The 18954-nt window shown below is 36.2% G+C and overlaps 1 protein-coding gene across 3 annotated transcripts in view; it reads right to left on the bottom strand.

Moving 5' to 3' along the window:
• The window catches only part of LOC148951835 (RUN and FYVE domain-containing protein 2), a 153908-nt gene that overhangs the window by 78868 nt on the left and 56086 nt on the right, over positions 1–18954 (bottom strand). For all 3 annotated transcript variants that reach the window (XM_089088740.1, XM_089088741.1, XM_089088739.1), the window contains 3 exons: positions 12150–12357; positions 9264–9430; positions 5569–5734 (listed from right to left, as the gene is read on the bottom strand). In XM_089088740.1, the coding sequence (XP_088944866.1) occupies positions 5569–5734; positions 9264–9430; positions 12150–12357 (541 nt within the window). The remainder of the gene's footprint in view (positions 1–5568; positions 5735–9263; positions 9431–12149; positions 12358–18954) is intronic.

Raw genomic sequence — 18954 nt, 5'->3', positions numbered from 1 at the left:
AAAAAAATGAATCAAATCATCTAGCAAGGATACAACTACCACAAATCAGTATCAATCAATCAATGAAACCCAAAATAAACAGAAATTAATATAATTCAAACTCAAAACGAGCAGAGATTAATCTCTGTACGGTTCTAAACCATATGCTTTCTAAATGCTAGAATATAATTTTTACTTTACTTTAAAAAGTTCAAATGAAAAAAATGAGCATGGTAAGTTTTATATACATATGCTCATATTTATTTATTAAAATCTTAGTTAATTTTTGATTTCTTAAATTTATAAAAGTGAAACATTTACAAGAATATTTCTTTAAGTAAGAATACAATACGCTAGCTGTATTGTATACTTTCTATAATAAAAGAGAATAATAGTATGTATACATCAACCTATATAGTACATTATAAAGCAGTTCAGTGTTAGCCCTACCTAAAAATTAGCCCTAACGAAACATTAGCACTAGTCAATTTTGTTAGCCCTAAGAAAAAAAAAAAAAAAAAAAAAAACATCTGTGACCAAATTTCATAGGCAGCGCAATAGCGCCGCCTAAGTAAAGAACAATGTTGGCACAATGCATTATTTATTTGTTTCTTTCTTTCTTTCTTTTTTTAGAACAGGGCACTTCGTATCGAAGTAATTGTCGTAGAAACTTCAAAAAGGGTTCATTCGATTGGAAATTGGAAGGGCTTGTGCCCTTTTTAATAGCCGAAAGTGATTGTACGGCAACTAACCCCCCTCTCACGCCCAGTATTTCCCCAAACACTTCCAATCAAAATTTTGAGATAGCCATTTTGTTCAACGTAAATGAAAGATCAAGAAATTATGTTTTTCAGGAGGCCCCCCCCCCAGCCCTCATGGCGTGGGTTGTTAGTTATGCCCTGGGGGCATATAAGGTTTTCATAGAAAGCGTGGTCATAAAAATTTCAAAAAGGCTCATTCGATTGGAAATTCAAAGGGCTAGTGCCCTTTCTAATAGTGGAAAGTGATTTGGAGGCAACTAAACCCCCTCTCACACCCAGCATTTCCCCAAACAAATCCAGTCAAAATTTTGAACTATGCATTTGGTTCAACGTAGTTGAAAGTTCTGGAAATTAGGTCTTTGAGGATGACAACCCCCTAAGAGCTCTCAAGGCAAGGGTTGTAAGTTATGCCTTGAGGGCATATAAGATTTTTTTTAGAAAGCGTTGTCGTAGCAACTACAAAAAGAGCTCATTTGATTGAAAATTAAAAGGGCAAATGCCCTTTTTAATGGTTGAAAGAGATGGGAGAGCAACTAACTCCCCTCTAATGCCCTCCATTTCCCCAAACACATCCAATAAAAATTTTGAGATAGCCATTTTGTTCGACGTAGTTGAAAGTTCTTGAAAATATGTCTTTGAGGATGACAAACCCCCCACACTCCTCAGGGCAAGGGTTGTAAGACATGCCCTGGGGCCATATAAGGTTTTTATAGATAGCATTGTCGTAGAAACTTCGAAAAGGGCTTATTCAATTGGAAATTGAAAGGACTAGTGCCCTTTTTAATAGTCAAAAGTGATTGGACGGAATCCAACCCCTCTCTCACGCCCACCATTTCCCCAAACACATCAAATCAAAATTTTGAGATAGCCATTTTGTTCAACGTCGTTGAAAAATCTGAAAATTAGGTCTTGTAGGATGAAAACCCCCATAGCCCTCAAGATAAGGGTTGTAAATTATGCCCTGGGGGCATTTAAGGTTCTTATAGAAAGGGCGGTCGTATAAACTTCAAAAAGGGCTCATTTGATTGTAATTCGAAACGGCTAGTGACCTTCTTAATAGTAGAAAGAGATTGGAGGGCAACTAACCCCCCTCTCATGCCCACCATTCCAACAAAACACATCCAATCAAAATTTTGAGAAAGCCATTTTGTTCGACGTAGTTGAAAGTTTTGGAAATTATGTCTTTGACGATCACAAACCCCCCACACCCATCAGGCCATAAGTTTTGATAGCGTTGTCGTAGAAACTTTAAAGAGCTCATTCAGTTCGAAATTGAAAGGACTAGTGCCCTTTTTAATAGTCAAAAGTGATTGGAGGGCAACTAATCCCCCTCTCACGCCCACCATTTCCCCAAACACATCCAATCAAAATTTTGAGATAGCCTTTTTTCAACGTAGTTGAAAGTTTTTGGAAATAATCTCTTTGAGGATGACAACCCCCCCCCTCTCACCCACAGCCCTCGGGGCAAGGAGTATAAGTTATGCCCTGGGGGTATATAAGGTTTTTATAGAAAGTGTTGTCATAGAAACTTCAAAAAGGGCTCATTCGATTGGAAATTGAAAGGGCCAGTGTCCTTTTTAATAGTTAAAAGTGATCTGAGGGCAACTAACCCCTTTCTCGAGCCTACCGTTTCCCCAAACATAAACAATCAAAATTTTGAGATAGCCATTTTGTTCAACGTATATTAAAGTTTAAGAATTTAAGGCTTTGAAGATGACAAACCCTCCACACCTTTCAGGGCAAGGGTTGTAAGTTATGCACTGGTGCCATATAAGATTTTTATGGATAGCGTTGTTGCAGAAACTTCAAAAAGGCTCATTCAATTGGAAAATGAAAGGGATAGTGCCCTTTTTAAAAGTCGTAAGTGATAGGGGGGAAAATTTCCCCCCTCTCACGCCCAACATTACCCCAAACACATCCAATTAAATTTTGAGATAGCCATTTTTTCAACGTTGTTGAAAGTTCTGGAAATTAGGTCTTTAAGGATGACAACCCCCCCCCCCCTCCTTCAGCCCTCAGGGTAAAGGTTGTAAGTTATGCACTGGGGGCAACTAACCCCTTTCTCGAGCCCACAATTTCCCCAAACACAAACAATCAAAATTTTGAGATAGCCATTTTTTCAACTTAGTTGAAAGTTCTGGATATTAGGTCTTTGAAGATGAACCCCCCCCCCCCCCACAACCCTCAGAAAAATGGTTGTAAGTTATGCCATGGGGGCATATAAGGTTTAGAAAGGGTTGTCGTAGAAACTTCAAAAAGGGCTTATTCGATTGGAAATTGAAAGGGCTAGAGCCCTTTTTCATAGTAGAAAGTGATTGGAGGGAAACTAACCCCCCTCTCAGGCCCACCATTTCCCCAAACACATCCAATCAAAATTTTGAGATAGCCATTTTTTCAACGTAGTTGAAAGTTCTGGAAATTAGGTCTTTAAGGATGACAACCCCCCCCCTCCTACAGCCCTCAGGGTAAAGGTTGTAAGTTATGCCCTGGGGGCATATAAGGTTTTTTTTATAGAAAGCGTTGTTGTAGGAACTTCAAAAAGGGCTCATTCAATGGAAATTGAAAGGGCTAGTGCCATTTTTAATAGTCGAAAGTGATTGAAGGACAACTAGCTCCCCTCTAACGCCCACCATTTCCCCAAACACATCAAATCAAAATTTTGAGATAGGCATTTTGTTGAACGTACTTTAAAGTTATGGAAATTAGGTCTTTTGGGGATGAAAAACCCCAAAGCCCCCAGGGCAAAGGTTGTAAGTTATACCCTGGGGCCATATATGGTTTTTATTGAAAGTGTAGTCGTAGAAACTTCAAAAAGGGCTCATTCAATAGGAAATTGAGAGGGCTAGTGCCTTTACTAACAATCAAAAGTGATCAGAGGGGTGACCCCCCACAACCCTCAGGGCAGGGATTATAAGGTATGACCTGGGCGCATATAAGGTTTTTATAGAAAGTGTTGTCGTAGAAACTTCAAAAAGGGCTCATTTGATTAGGAATTGAAAGGATTAGAGCCCTTTTTAATAGTCGAAAGTAATTGGAAGGCAACTAACCCCCTTCCACGCCCACCATTTCCCCGAACACATTCAATCAAAATTTTGAGATAGCCATTTTGTTTAACTTATTTGAAAGATCCGAAAATTATGTCTTCGAGGATGTCGAAGCCCCAAAGCCCCCTGGACAAAGGTTGTAAATCATGCCCTGAGGGCATATAAGGTTTTAATGGAAAGTGTTGTCGTAAAAACTTCAAAAAGGGCTCATTCGATTGGAAATTGAGAGGGCTAGTGTCCTTATTAATAGCCAAAAGCGATTGGAGGGAGAATCCCCCCACTCGTATCATTTCCCAAAACATTTCCAACCAAGATCTTTATATCGCCATTTTGTTCAATGTAGTTGAAAGGTCTGGAAATTATGTCTTTGAGGATGACCCCCCCCCAAAAAAAAAACTCTCAGGGCAAGGGTTATAAGTCATGCCCTGGGGCATATAAGGTTTTTATAGAAAGCGTTGTCGTAAACACTTCAAAAATGGCTCATTCGATAGGAAATTGAGAGGGCTATTGTTTTTTTTTAGTAGTCGAAAGTAATCGGAGGGAGAATCCCCCCCATGCCCATCATTTCCCAAAACATTTCCAACCAACATTTTGGTATCGCCATATTGTTCAATGTAGTTGAAAGGTCTGTAAATTAAGTCTCTGAGGATGACAACCCTCCCCCCATAGCATTCAGGACAAGGGTCATAAGTTATGCCCTCGGGGCACATTAGGTTTTTATAGAAAATTTTGTCGTAGAAATTTCAAAAAGGGCTCATTCGATTGGAAACTGAGAGGACTACTGCCTTTTGTATTAGTCGAAAGTGATCAGAGGGCTAATGCCCCCCTCCCACGCCCATCATTTCCCCAAATACTTTCAATCAAAATTTTAAGATAGCCATTTTGTTCAACATACTTGAAAGGTCTGGAAATTATGTTTGTAAGGATAACAAATTCCCCCGGCCCTCAGGGCATGGGTTGTAAGTTATGCCCTGGGGGCAAATAAAGTTTTTTATAGAAAGCATGGTCATATAAACTTCGGAGGGGGCTCATTGGATCGGTAATCAGACGCTCTAGTGCTCTTTCTTAGAGTCAAAGCGATCGGAGGGCAGCTACTCCCCCCTTCCACACACAAACACACGTCATATTGTCCCGAAATGAATCTAATAGAAATTTTGAGATAGCCATTCTATCCAAAATAGTCTCAATATCATATTAACAAGGCTTTTGGGGTTTAAACAAACCCCAAAGATTAGGGGCAAGGGTTGTATGTTATGCCCAGGGGGTATTTACGGTTTTTATGGAAGGGATGGTTGTCTAAGTTTAGAAGAGGCTCTGTCTTTTTCCCTGAAAAACACTATGTCAAAATAAAACGAACAGAAATTACTTAAAAAAACCTTTTCTACAAAATAAGTTTTTAAGAAAAAAAGTAATGAACTCCATTAAACCAAAAATGAACAAAAATAGAATCAAATAATCTACCAAGCATACAACTACCACAAATCCGTATCAATAAATAAATGAAACCCAAAACAAACAGAAATTAAAATAAGTCAAACTCAAAACGATCAGGATTGAATATGAGTAGGGTTCTAAACCCCTATGCTTTCTAATGGCCAGAATATAATTTGTACTTTACTGAGAAAAATCCTTTTAAATGTTTTAAGTTTTATAACTTTAAGAAATCAAAATTAATTAAGATTTTAAGGAATAAATATCAGCATATGTATATTAAACTGATAATGCACATTTTTTTCACTAAATTCATTTGAATTTTTTTCCTTAAAATAATTTTTAACACTTACCACGAAATCATCAGCTATTTTATTGCTATCCTTATTTCCTTTTAGTTCATCTATTTCTTCTTGTAGTCGCTTTACTTGAGACCTTGTGACTTCTAAATCTTCAATGGTTAGAGCATGTGTGGCAGTGACACTTTCTAATCGCGTTTGGAGGTTTTGAACCGTAGCACTGTAAAAATTGAAGAAAAGCAGATTTCATAAATGAAACTGGAATATAAAATATGGAAATTCCACAGATCCTTATAACTAAGGCAACATTAAACTAGCAGTGAAAAAAATTCGACCGGATATTCGATGTTAATCTTTCAGTCACTGGAATAATCTCCTTCGTCCTACTCACTCCCACCATTTACCCGTGCAGCCATTTTAACATTGCCTCTCAATTACTCGGACTATCTGTCTTGGCTTTTTTCCTACAATTAGCCATGTGTTGATGCCTACTGCAAAATACTAGATTTTCAATTCAAAATCAACTTGTCCAATAAGAGAGTCATACTTACTCCCAACATTTACCCGTGCAGCCATTTAAACATTTTTGCCTCTCAAATACTCGGACTGTCTGTCTTGGCTTTTTTCCTACAATTAGCCATGTCTTGATGTCAATTAGCCATTCCATTGCAATTAGCCTTGCGTTGATTTATGAATTGAAAATCCAGTATTTTGCAGTAGGCCATTCAGTATTTTGATGCCAATTAACCATTCCATTGCAATTAGCCTTGCGTTGATTTATGAATTGAAAATCCAGTATTTTGCATTATTGCATATTCAGCTATGCAAAAACGGCAAAAGAAACTGTATGTGGAGCTGACACAAAAATCAAAATTATAGAATATATATTTTAGTGGACTTTTACTTAAATTATAATTCAGTGCGGTCGGATGGGAGTTGAAATTGATATTTAAGTTTTTTAATATTCCAGTTGGGTCCCGGATCTATCGAAAAAAAATTATTTTACATGCCCAAAATCAGTAAAAAAAAACTTTCCACGGCTGTTTTCATTTGGAGTTCATGCTGCTTTCATTATCTTTGACTATTATTGTATCAATTTTTGTGAAAGCTTATTCGTTCTTTCTTTTCCTTTTGTTGTGGCAACCCGAGTGTCTTCAATTGTCGTGTTTTTGCTACGTAGTAAAATATGTTGGTTTTTATTGCATTTTCTTTTCAGAGCCTTTGTTTTTCTCCAGTTTTTGGAAAATAATCTGTATGTCCCGGTTATGCGATGCTGTGTATAACATTTACCTATTTGAATGGTACTACTAACCTCGTGCTGATATCAAAACTTTACTGAGTTATATGTGTATGTTTCCATTATTTCTAATAAAACTTCTACTTTAATTAATAAAAAATGAATCAAGGAAAATGTAAGTCGAAGTCAAAGACAGTGTGAGCTAATTTTTCTGTATATACATATTGTACCTACATGAGATCGATATGATTATGAGACAATGGCGGATACACGGGGCATTCCTATCCCCCTCCTTCTTTGCAAGGGTGTAGATTTACAAACACACAAATGTGTTGAGCAAAATAAAAAAAAAGAATGGCCGTCACAAGTTTAGCTAGCTCGGTGAGTTGAACTCATTTGGCGCGAACAGTAATTTTGACGAAACTAAATATTCAACTAGACAATGGATTCAACTTAGAAACCATAAATGAATTCTAAGATGAGCTCACAAGCTTTCGGAGTGTATGGCACTATAAACTTTTTTATAGTAATTAGAATTATTTTTCTTTTTATACTCTTTGCTAGAAATTATAAATTTAATAGTTTTTTCCAGACAAAATCTCCAGGCATCGAGAATATCACTGAATTCTTTGCAGGAACAGGAACAGCTCCTCAGACCCTCCAGAGTATAATTATATTTTTTTTTTTTTTTTTTTTTTTACAAAATTTTGACATAAATATCCCGGTTTACTCATCTTTTAATTTTTTTACGTTTTTTTAAGAAGAAGAGAGGTGGTCGTTAGAAGGGGATATTTCTGTTTCCTTCAGAAAATAAATATACACCTAAATAAAGATTTGTACGTAGTACGAGTGATGGGGGTTGCTCTTATAAGCGTTTCGTCACTTATTTTGTCAGTTTCAGATTCTATCAGTTTGATTGTCAATGTGATTTGTGTGACAATTCCTATCAGCATTAAGTTGTTGAAAAATGGTATAAGGCCATAAGTTGTTGAAAAAATGGTAAAAGGTGATTCAGGCAGCAGTTCCAATCAGCATTTGGTCACTCATTTAATCAGTTTCAATTTCTATCAGATTGACTGTCAGTGTGATATTTGTTGTCCTGTAAAGCCTCACCTTATACTACATTATGCAATTTCAAATAGTATTAGGCAAACCTCACTAATCCATAATAAATTCGTTCTGTGGTTAGTAACTTTTTATATATTAAACACGCCTCTTTATGAACAAAATCTACATCACCATAAAACAGTTGTCAATAAATAAAGTCAATAAAATAATATTGACTAAGTGGATTTACCTCATGTCTCTTTTAACAATTGTAGAGTCACAAATTTGTTCTTGGGTCGTTTAATTGGAAGTAACAAAAGAACGCTTCAATCACTTTAATTTTTGTTCTGGTTTATTCACTTAAACTAAATTTTCTGAAGCGTCAAATATACATGTATATACAATAACAAATAGAATAGAACCAGCGAACGAGACGGCGATGAGCGCCCAGGCTCAAGGATGTTTCAGAAATGAGCTGCTGGTGAAGATTTCACATAATATCAGTAGCATCAAACTGAAAATCAGCTTTCTATTTTAGTAAAAACGTGGAAAATAAAAAATAAAACTGAAATACAGGAAATAATAAATATGGATTTGATTCAGATCACTTCCTCGAAGCAAAGGGTAAAGGCCAGACACAAAGAGTATAGCGTTAGCGAGTATTGAGGTTTGTACTTTCAAGGATTAAGTCTTTTCTTTGTTTACTCTGTATTTGACTTTTTGTTGATTCAAAATTACGAAGTTTTAGGGTGATATCACAAGATAGTCAGTGTTGCCACACTGAACTGTGAAAATCAACAAACAAAACTGAAAATTAAAAATTGACAACGCTATGCGTTTGTGAAAATCAAATATGAGCATTTTGCTGGTTACCAAAAACAAACATTAAACGGGTTTTATACTTTTATATAAGTCAAAATTACCTTGTAGTGTGCCAAAGTCAGCGAAATTCCAAATCATGTCTCCAAAATCTTTTCTTTGTGTACTCTGTATTGGACTTTGGCTCCTAGTTTCAAACGATGAAGGGGATGATAATACCCTGTTATGACATACCACAAAATTTCATCTGTCATGACACATCATGTCTGCCTCTTTTGATGCATTTTCTTATTTACGAAACTTTGTTTCTACTTTTTAACACTTTGGGTATATAATTTTCTCACTTAATGAGCTTAAGCTGCTATATTGCCAATCTTTTAGGCGGTCAAAATAGATATACAACTTAACCGATGCTGACCTAACTTTTAAATAGTTTGATCGGAATTATTTCAGAGAGCTTAAGAAAAATAGCATTCGCACTGCTATTATGCCAATTACCACCAAATAATTTTAGCACAAGAAATCTAACTCTTTTTCTGAACTGGTCCACTAGCTTAACCGTACTCAAAAAAAAGAAAAAAAACTTACGTTAGATGTTTTTACTGAAAGCTTTACAAGGAAAATTGCATACAAAAAAGAAACTCACGTTAGATGTCTATTCAGTTCTTCCAGATAGTTTTTCTGATCCAGAACCGCAGCAACGTTAGTATTTTCAGCATTCGAACTATCTTCATTTACTGGATTTTCTTGATCTGTATCACGAAAGTAAAGAGAAAAATCTATAACCCCTTCTGCCTTGTCGAGATCTTCTTCCTTAAAAAAAAATACAATATTCCCCTACTTCCATAAGAAAAAAAAACTATTTTCACTACTTTAAAATTACTCTAACCTGGACATCACTTTCCCTGGCCTCATCTGTTTTGACTTTTTTTTTTATTTTTCAAATTACTTTGTGAATTAATTTTGCTGCCCTAATGGCTTTCAACACAGCAAAATAATTGTGCATATTTAATAAGAAATTGCAATTAATTGCACCAAGCTATATTGAAAACGGGGCTGATCTTGACATGGCTAGACTATTAGCACAGTAAGTATTTTTCTGTTTACTAAGCTTTTAGAAACAAGACACATAACCCAAGACATGTTGAATGGATTTACTGAATTATTTATTACTCAAAGTTTATACAGGGGGTAAAAGCAAGCTTTGTCAGTTTTCCATAGCCAACACTAAGTACAGGGCATAATGAAATGACAAAACTTAGCAACTATGTTCGACCGAAAGTGATTGACAAAGCCTAGAAAAAACGGACGGCAGAAAACCCAATCAAGAAATTCTACGTTTCCTGTTCCAAAAACGAAAAGAAAAACCCAGTATTTTCCAATTTGCTCAATAGAATTGGAAAATTCAACGACTAGGTTTGGCACAAGACAGCAAATTTCTATTACTCTATCAATAAAAATGTATTAGACACAGAAAAAAGCCTTCGTTTTTTTTTCAGCCGGAACGTAATAAAAAAAAATACATTGTCGATTATGGCAATGTTGCCTAAAATTCCAATTTTTATAAACAATTGCATCTTATTAGACTGCAATTTAGAAACATACACGTCAGATGGTGGATTTTTTGTTGTTGTTCATAGATATTATTGACTTTTATGCTTATAATTGGTTATAGTCAACCATAAGAGTAAATTTTTTTGGAATTAAAACACGAGGAATACTCTGAAAACCAATTGATGACGACATTTCAAGGAATAAGAAGAAGAAGAAGGATTTATTGAAAAAAAAACATAGCCTACAAAAAATTATTACTGCCTCCCCTAAAAAGAAAAGCTTGTCCGTGGGGGAGGTAGAGAAAACAAAATACTTAAAACAAAGAACACTTGGCCACCGACACCACTAGTACCAACACACTAAACAATAAATACAAAATAATGTCATATATTATACATCCTCTGGGAACAACATATCAACAAAACCCCCACAATAAATAAATCAATTAATCAGTCAAAACTCATATTCAGTAAAAAGCAATTCCTTAATGGTTTGTTAAAAATATTGGGGTCACCAATAGTCTTAATATCACTATTCAAACTATTCCATTTCCGCGTACCTCTATAAAGAACAGAAAAACATGAACGGGAAGATATACCACTAGGATGACATTTCACTAGGATGACAATATGATGACATTTCAGGGTAAGATGTAGCAGAGCCACTCAAATATGGCATCGTAGCCCAGAAAAGCAACTTTTCAAAGGATAAGTGAGTTATTTCATCGCGGTTTTGTACAAAATGTGCATTTTATAGTAATATTACCTTTTGTTACTTACAAAAGGCACCATGTTTCGCTATTTATTTTCGAATGAGCCGTCTCCCAACATTCTACAGCCACTGCTTCGGTACGATCAGTCCTGGGAAAAGGAGAGAAAAAAGAGAAGGAAATATCACTGCTTTCCATGTGAATGAGTGATTTTTCTTGTTTCTCAAGATGGAGGACAGTCATTCTCCATTACGAGTTATTCGACTATGGTGATTCCATCATTGCTAACGTGTTTCAGGCTATTTTTCGAAGTTTCCATAAATTAGTTTTACCATAAACTTTTATTTGTTACTGTGTTACTTTTCTTAGATTCTTTTCTGCTGAAGAATAGCCAGAAATAGCAGTTACGTTCGTGAATCAGCTTCAAGTGGTGATTCTTCCTCATTTGACAGTTTTTTTTGTTTTTTTTTTAGAACGTGGTTTTAAATTTTTGGTTACTATGGGCTAGACTTTGTTCTTGATTGTAGCAGCTGCTGCAACTATGATTCAGTACAATTAGCACGCTTTATTCAATTCTAAACATGCAATGACATAGAGACATTTCTTTCTAACAAGAATCCCTGAAATAACGTGCCTTTCTTCGGATAATAGCTATGTTCCGTGGCAATAAAACTGAATAATCTCTGAATTTATCTGTAAAATCCATAATAAACAGCGAATTTCTACTAATCTTTTAGTCTATTCTGTCATCTTAAAACGTTTCACTCACCTCTAAGCATAATTTATTAATTTTATTAACTATGTTAATATATTAACTAAATAAAAAATAAATACACTAATTATTATATAGATAGACATATTAATAATATGAATAAAATTTATATATCATATTAATTAGACAATTATGATAACAATCATATCATTATATTATTACCTTAATTAATAATAATCAATTAGTTAATTATATTAATTGATAGCAACTAAATAAGTATACTAATTATAGGAATGAGAATACATATATTTTTCACCTTAACATCATTTTGGCTAATTTCTGCAAGTAGTTCAGTCTATTCTGGTTACTATGTTAATATGTTAACATAGTAACATATTCTGGTTACTATGTTAACATAGTAACATAATCTGGTTACTATGTTAACATAGTAACATAGTAACCAGAATAGATTAAACATAGTTACATAGTAACATATTCTGGTTACTATGTTAACATAGTAACATATCCTGGTTACTATGTTACTATGTTTTACTCACCTTTAAACACAAATTAACATCAAGACAATTCAATCCAACAAGAAGCCCCGCAATAACAGCCCCTTCCTCAGATAATAGCAATGCCCCAGGGCGATAGAACGGAAGTAATACCGTTTCCCGATTTTCCAATAGAATCCATAAATAGTCGGCTAGTTTCTTCTGCATCAAAGCAAGACGCAGCCATGCCCTTGCTCGCCCCTCTGCACTCCTAAAATACCGAAAATTTATTCAGATAAAAAATTAATAGAATAAAAAAATTTTTAAATAAATAATAATTTGATATGGAGAAATATATATAAAATCAAAATAAACCGATTAAAGCAAAATTTGAACTTTGAAACTTAAAAAAAGTTGAAAAATTATATATATTTAGTAGTATGCAGAAAAGGCAATGAAGTTATATTTTGAGAAGCTAAAATTAAGTTGCTATGATCTGATAGACAAATTAAAGATGCCGCCAAAAATAAAAATAATATTCGAAAATCTACTGTTAAAAGTTTGCTCAATATTTAATACTTCACAGTAAAAGTAACAGAATAGTAATTTTGAGCAAATATAAGCAAGCTACTATTATAATATTAATAATAATTTATTTATAATCCGCTAATCAATACAGAGAGAAGCGGAGTGCAAAGAAAAAATGTAGGAAAAAACACAAATACAAAAACCCTAGAATTGAACGAAAAGACGGATGAGCCCATGGTACGGCCCGAGCTAGCCAGGGGCTGACTTTAGCAACTTACTGTGAAGTAGCTAAAGCTTATTTGTCACATCAGATACGCTATAATTATGAATAAGTTTTTGCTTCCGAGTACTTGAAGGCAATTAAAGAAGGAACTTAAGATACCAAAAGTAATTAGAGTGCAGGCGCCTAACATCTCGTCAGCAGACTAAAAATACCAACAGAAAAAAGCACAGAATGATCGCAAAAAATTAAATGCAACTTACATAAAGCTTTCCAAGCAAAGAGCACATACTAATTAAAAATATTTTAGTAAAACTAAATCAAAAAGTGTAAAAAATTCAAATTAAAAATCTGCTAAGCATCTAATAGTATACAGCACCACTAATAATAACACTTTAGATTAAATAGAAGTAAATCATTACGAGCTAATAATATAAGGTATTAAAAAATAATAAATTTAAGATTAGAGTTACTATAACTAATTAAGTAATTTCAAAGTAAATTAAATCGTCACATGAAAACTTTTACCAAAGAATACAAAAAAAAAATGAAATGAATAAGCTGAAATATTCACCCTTCAAGTTTAAAGAAGAGCTGAAGCTTTAGTTTTGGGTCAGAAATAGATGTCACAAATGTCAGAAAAAGGGAGCCCACCATTAGTCGTAAATTCGGATTTAAAAGCTTCATTATCTGAATTAGAATGTTAATGAAACTTTAAAAGAAAATTTTTAATTTTCATATCCTTTTCCTTGTGGCATTTAAGGAAGAGTTGAAGCTTCAGTTTGGGGTCGGAAATAGATTTCACAATAGATAATGTCACAAAAGGAGCTCACTATCAGAAAACTATTCCCAGATGGATGGTAAAAGTCACTAAACAATTTAAACCTCGCTTGACTCTGAACATCTCCTATTCCCAACATAGGTCGCCTTTGAGTCAGCACTAAAAAGTCGACCGATAAAGACATTATAATGGCATTTTGCTCTTTAGCGTTCGATGTGTGCCTTTTTATGGTAGAATAGATATATCAAGCGTATTTTTGGCAGTAATTTCACACATCACAGCAACCAATAATTAGAACCCAAGTCCTAAAATTGGTCTCAATCAGGAACCTTATCGCTATCTAAATTCACAAAGCACAAAGATTTTCAAACAGAGGTGTTTATTGTTTAAAGTTCAGGAAAGGTCTGCCCATTTCATACGAAAACATAGATTGAAAAACGAAACTAGTCTTATCTCGGCTCTCCGCCAAAACAGGTGACTAGACTTTTCAACTATCACAGGAACTATAATCTGAGAAAATAAATATCACGACGTCAAAAAAAAATTATAAACCATCCAGTTGCGGACCCGGAGGGGGGGGGAGAAGTACCCTCGCCCCCCCCCCCAACAAACCAACAGACCATCATTTATTTATTCACAAATATTTTTAATTCCCCTTCTAGTTTGAATTTTCCACAGAAAATTGTAATTTCTATGTTAACATGGAAAAAACAAGCCTCTTTTTCTATCGTCAAAAAATCATGGTGACCTGATTTCAACATTTTACGAATCAACCGCCCATTGTGTCGACAGAGAATCGTAGGCAGCGCACTAGCGCTGCCTAAGTAAAGAACGATGTGGGTATAATGTTAACGTTTTTTTCTCCATACCCGGGCACTTCGTATCGAAGGAGTTGTCATAGAAACTTCGAAAAGGGCTCATTCGATTGGAAATTGGAGTGGCTAGTGCCCTTTTTAGTAGTCGAAATTGATTGGAGGGCCACTAGCCCCCCCCCCCCCCGCCGATCATTCCCCCAAACACAACCAATCAAAATTTTGAGATAGCCATTTGTTCAGCGTAGTTGATTTCCAGATAGAAAATACGTTTTTGAGGAGGACCCTCCCCCACAACTCTCGGGGCAAGGGTTTTAAGTTAGGCCCTGAGGGCATATAAGAATGACGTTGGCACAATGTAGTATTTATTATTTTGTCCTTTTGAGCAGGGCGCTTCATATGGAAGGAATCGTCGTAGAAACTTCAAAAGGGGCTCATTCGATTGAAAATTGAGAGTTCTAAGGCCATTTTTAATAGTCGAAAGTGATTAGAGGACAACACCCCCCCCCCCCCAAGCCCATCATTCCCCCAAAGACATCCAATCAAAATTTTGAGATAGCCATATTGTTCAGCGTAGTTGATTTCCAGATAGAAAATATGTTTTTGAGGAGGACACTCCCCCACAGCCCTCAGGGCAAGAGTTTTAAAATATACCCTGGGGCAAATAAGGTTTTTAAAGAAGCCGTCGTCTTAGAAACTTCAAAAAAGGCTCATTCGATTGGAAATTCAAAGGGCTAGTGCCCTTTTTAATAGTCGAAAGTGATTGGAGGGTATCTAGCCCCCCCCCACGCCCATCATTCCCCCAAATACATCCAATCAAAATTTTGAGATAGCCATTTTGTTCAGCGTAGTTGATTTCCAGATAGAAAATATATTTTTGAGGAGGACACTCCCCCAAAACCCTCAGGGCAAGGATTATAAGTTATGCCCTGGGTGCATATAAGGTTTTTATTGAAATCTTGAAAAAGGGCTCATTCGATTGAAAATTCAAAAAACTAGTACCCTTTTTAATAGTCAGAAGTGATTGAAGGGCAACTAACGCCTCTCTTACGCACACCATTTCCCCAAACCAATTAGATCAAAATTTCAAAATAGGCATTTTATTCAACGTAGTTGAAAATTCTGGAAATTAGGTCTTTAAGGATGACAACCCCTTCCCCACAGCTTTCAGGGCAAGGGTTGTAAGTTATGCCCTGGGGGCATATAAAGTTTTTATTGAAAGCGTTGTCGTAGAAACTTTAAAAGAGCTCATTCAATTGGAAATTGAAAGGGCCAGTGCCTTTTTTAATAATTGAAAGTGACTGGATAGCGACAAACACCCCTCTCACGCCCACCATTTTCCTGAACACATCGAATTGAAATTCGGAGATTTTGTTCAACGTAGTTGAAAGTTCTGGAAATTAGGTCTTTTAGGATGATAGCTCCATCAAAGCCCTCAGTGCAAGGGTTGTAAGTTATGCCCTGGGGCATTTAAAGTTTTCATTGAAAGCGTTGTCGTAGATACTTCAAAAGGGCTCATTCAATTGGAAATTGAGAGGGCTAGTGCCTTTTTTCATAGTTGAAAGTGATTAGATAGCGACTAACGCCCCTCTCACACCAAAATTTTCCAAAACACATCCAATCAAAATTTTGAGATATCTATTTTGTTCAACGTAGTTGAACGTTCTGGAAATTAAGTCTTTTAGGATGATAACCCCCCTCAGAGCCATTAGTGCAAGGGTTGTAAGCTATGCCCTGGGGGCATATAAGATTTATATAGAAAGTTGTTGAATAAATCATAGGCAGCACGATCGCGCTACCTAAGCAAAGAAAGGGGACACTCGAGAGCGAGAAAAGAAACGGGGACTAAGTAAAGAGGAGGACACTCCCCCACAACCCTCAGGGCAAGAGTTTTAAGTTAAGCCCTGGGGGCATATAAGAACGATGTTGGCACAATGTATTTTTCCTTTACAGCAGGGCACTTCTTATCGAAGTGCCCACGGACAATTATAGCCACGGACAATTATATTTGTGTGCAGATAAGTCAATCTATATATCCATCTATGAAAAGCTAGAACTATCAGATGCTAAGGTAGATGGCTTTCAAAGGATATATTAGGCGCACGTTTGAAGTACCATCTCTGTCGACACGACAAGGAATTATGACGTTTTATTTGATTAATTTAAAAAACTTTTTCAAAAAAATAAGTTTTTCAAAGAAAAGTAAAGAACTCCATTAAACAAAAATGAGCAAAAATAAAATCAAATAATCAACCATGCGTAAAACTACCACAAGTAAGCATCGATAAATAAATGAAACCCAAAACGAACAGAATTCACAATAATTAACAGAGGCAAACTCAAAACGAGCAGAAATTAACATAAGTTGGGCGCAAAACCCCTATGCCTTCCCATGGTCAGAACAAAATTTGCACTTTACTGAAAAAAATACAAATGAATGTAGATTGTCAGTTTAATATACATATACTGATATTTAATAATCAAATGCTAATATTATTTTATTTATGAAAGTTATAAAAGTAAAAACATTTATATTTTTTAAGTGAAGTGCAAATTTTGTTCTGACCTTGGGAAGGCATAGGGGTTTTGCGCCCAACTTATGTTAATTTCTGCTCGTTTTGAGTTTGACTCGGTTAATTATTGCAGGGTTCGGACAGGTCGGTTCGTTTCAAATTATAGGCTCTGCCCTATTTTTATAGGATTTCCCAGGCCCAAATATAGGCCAAATATAGGATTCGGAAGTCCTCGGGATCAGATCTGTGTTAGATGGCGTGGGATGCCTGGTCACATAAATTCGTCATTTCACGAGTTTTCGCATTTATTTTTTTTATTTTTTTTATTTCAAATACAAACCGTACAAATAGTAAAAAATCAGATACACATTCTGTGCGAACGATTGACTGATACAGGTAAAATATTTGGAGTCACTCTTGTTGCTTCTTGGGCATCAATTTCGATATGAGGTCAGTTTTTCTCTTTGCAAGAGACTGATCCATTCTCGCAGATTCCACCATCTGTTCTCTTTCACTTGTTCTGGACTTTACAGCTCCTTCGAGCAAAGAAACAGCTAGGGCAATGTCTATAGAACTCTTGGACTCGGTAGCCTTCTTCATTCTTTTGGTCGCTTCCTGAAGTAGAGTATCTGCTACTGTTCTCTTTTCTTGCTGTGATGCTCTAAGTTTTTTCCTTTTGCTTTCCAGGTCTTCTATTTCATTCTTTTTGTCGTGACCTTCTGCAACTTCCGCTTGCTGTCCTCTTCGACAGCTGCTTTCTCCTTCTCGGATAGCCCTTCTTTTTTCTTTTCATCCAGATATTGTTGATACCGAGACCGTGCGGAACGTGCCAGATTCAACAGCTCTTTTGTAATAACAAACCGTTCTGGTTTTCCTCCATAAAGCCTCAACGTGTCATATACCATGAGTCTCGCATCCAGAATGCGTTCAGACATCAAGGCTTGGTCTTCACCAAGAATCTAACCAGAATGCAAGAACCCACGCTCAACATCTGCACTGCCATGCGACAACGTCATCACCGCTTTGATAAGCTTGGTAAGTTCCGGGTACTTGCTGTCCCCGTGCTCATTCAACAGTCCAAAATAATGGCTCCAAAAATGATCGATCCGAGTAATGTCCTCACGGGGTCCAGTTTCCGCTCGCAAAAGCAGCCACTCAGCCTGGGGGACGTCTGAGTTTACTCCAATCGCAATCTCGCGTGCCACAACCGCTATGTCTGCAATGCTTCTTGAATCTTTCATATTGATCGGACTCAAACAGCGTAAAGCCTCTAGAAAACCATCCTTTTCCAGAGGACATACCCGCAATAAAATGTTTCCGGACATAGAAAATGGCCTTGTCTTTCAGTGTTGCTTTCTCACCGAAAGCTCGTTCAACATTTTCTGAAACTATGGGCTTTTCTGCAAATTTTTCAGCAAGGTTCAACATTTCTGGTGAGAAATTTTCAGTCTCGGTCACGAAATCTGGAGTAAAGACCCGTCCCTAAAACTTCACAACTAGTGTTTTGATCTCTGAGTGCAGAACATGAACGAGAGGCTCTTCTTTCTGGAACAGTTGGGTGAAACTCATGAACAGTTCTGCTGAAGCTAGAACAAACTCGAGTTGGGCCTTCATCGTCGCACTTTTGATATAAGCCACAATCTTCAGAAATTTGGGAGTGGACAGAATATTCTTCAGTTTTTTCTCTCTCGGCACGAAGTTCAGGAAGTACTCCAAGATTGCCGGACACTGCTGCATGATTCTAGCGAGGGCACGTCCGATCGTCAGCCAGCGGCTTGGGACTTGCTTCATGAAAGCATTCTCTGGCGCTCCCACTTTCTTTTGGCACTTTCGATAGTCTTCACAACGTACAGGCCAGCCGTCAAAAAATGAATGGCCAAGAATAACAAAGTCGGAACTTTCTTCTCCGAACACCTGAAGACCTTTCAAGAAAGCGTTATGAATTATAGGGATGTTGCAAGAACCAATGTTCAATATTCCTTTTCCCGTCACTTTCTTTTTTTCGGCATTGAAC

The sequence above is a fragment of the Artemia sp. Qi Xiang Cuo genome, chromosome 5, assembly GCF_049724085.1.
Source record: "Artemia sp. Qi Xiang Cuo chromosome 5, ASM4972408v1, whole genome shotgun sequence".
Classification (NCBI taxonomy): Eukaryota; Metazoa; Arthropoda; class Branchiopoda; order Anostraca; family Artemiidae; genus Artemia; species Artemia sp. Qi Xiang Cuo.
This window is presented reverse-complemented; position numbering and strand designations above follow the sequence as displayed.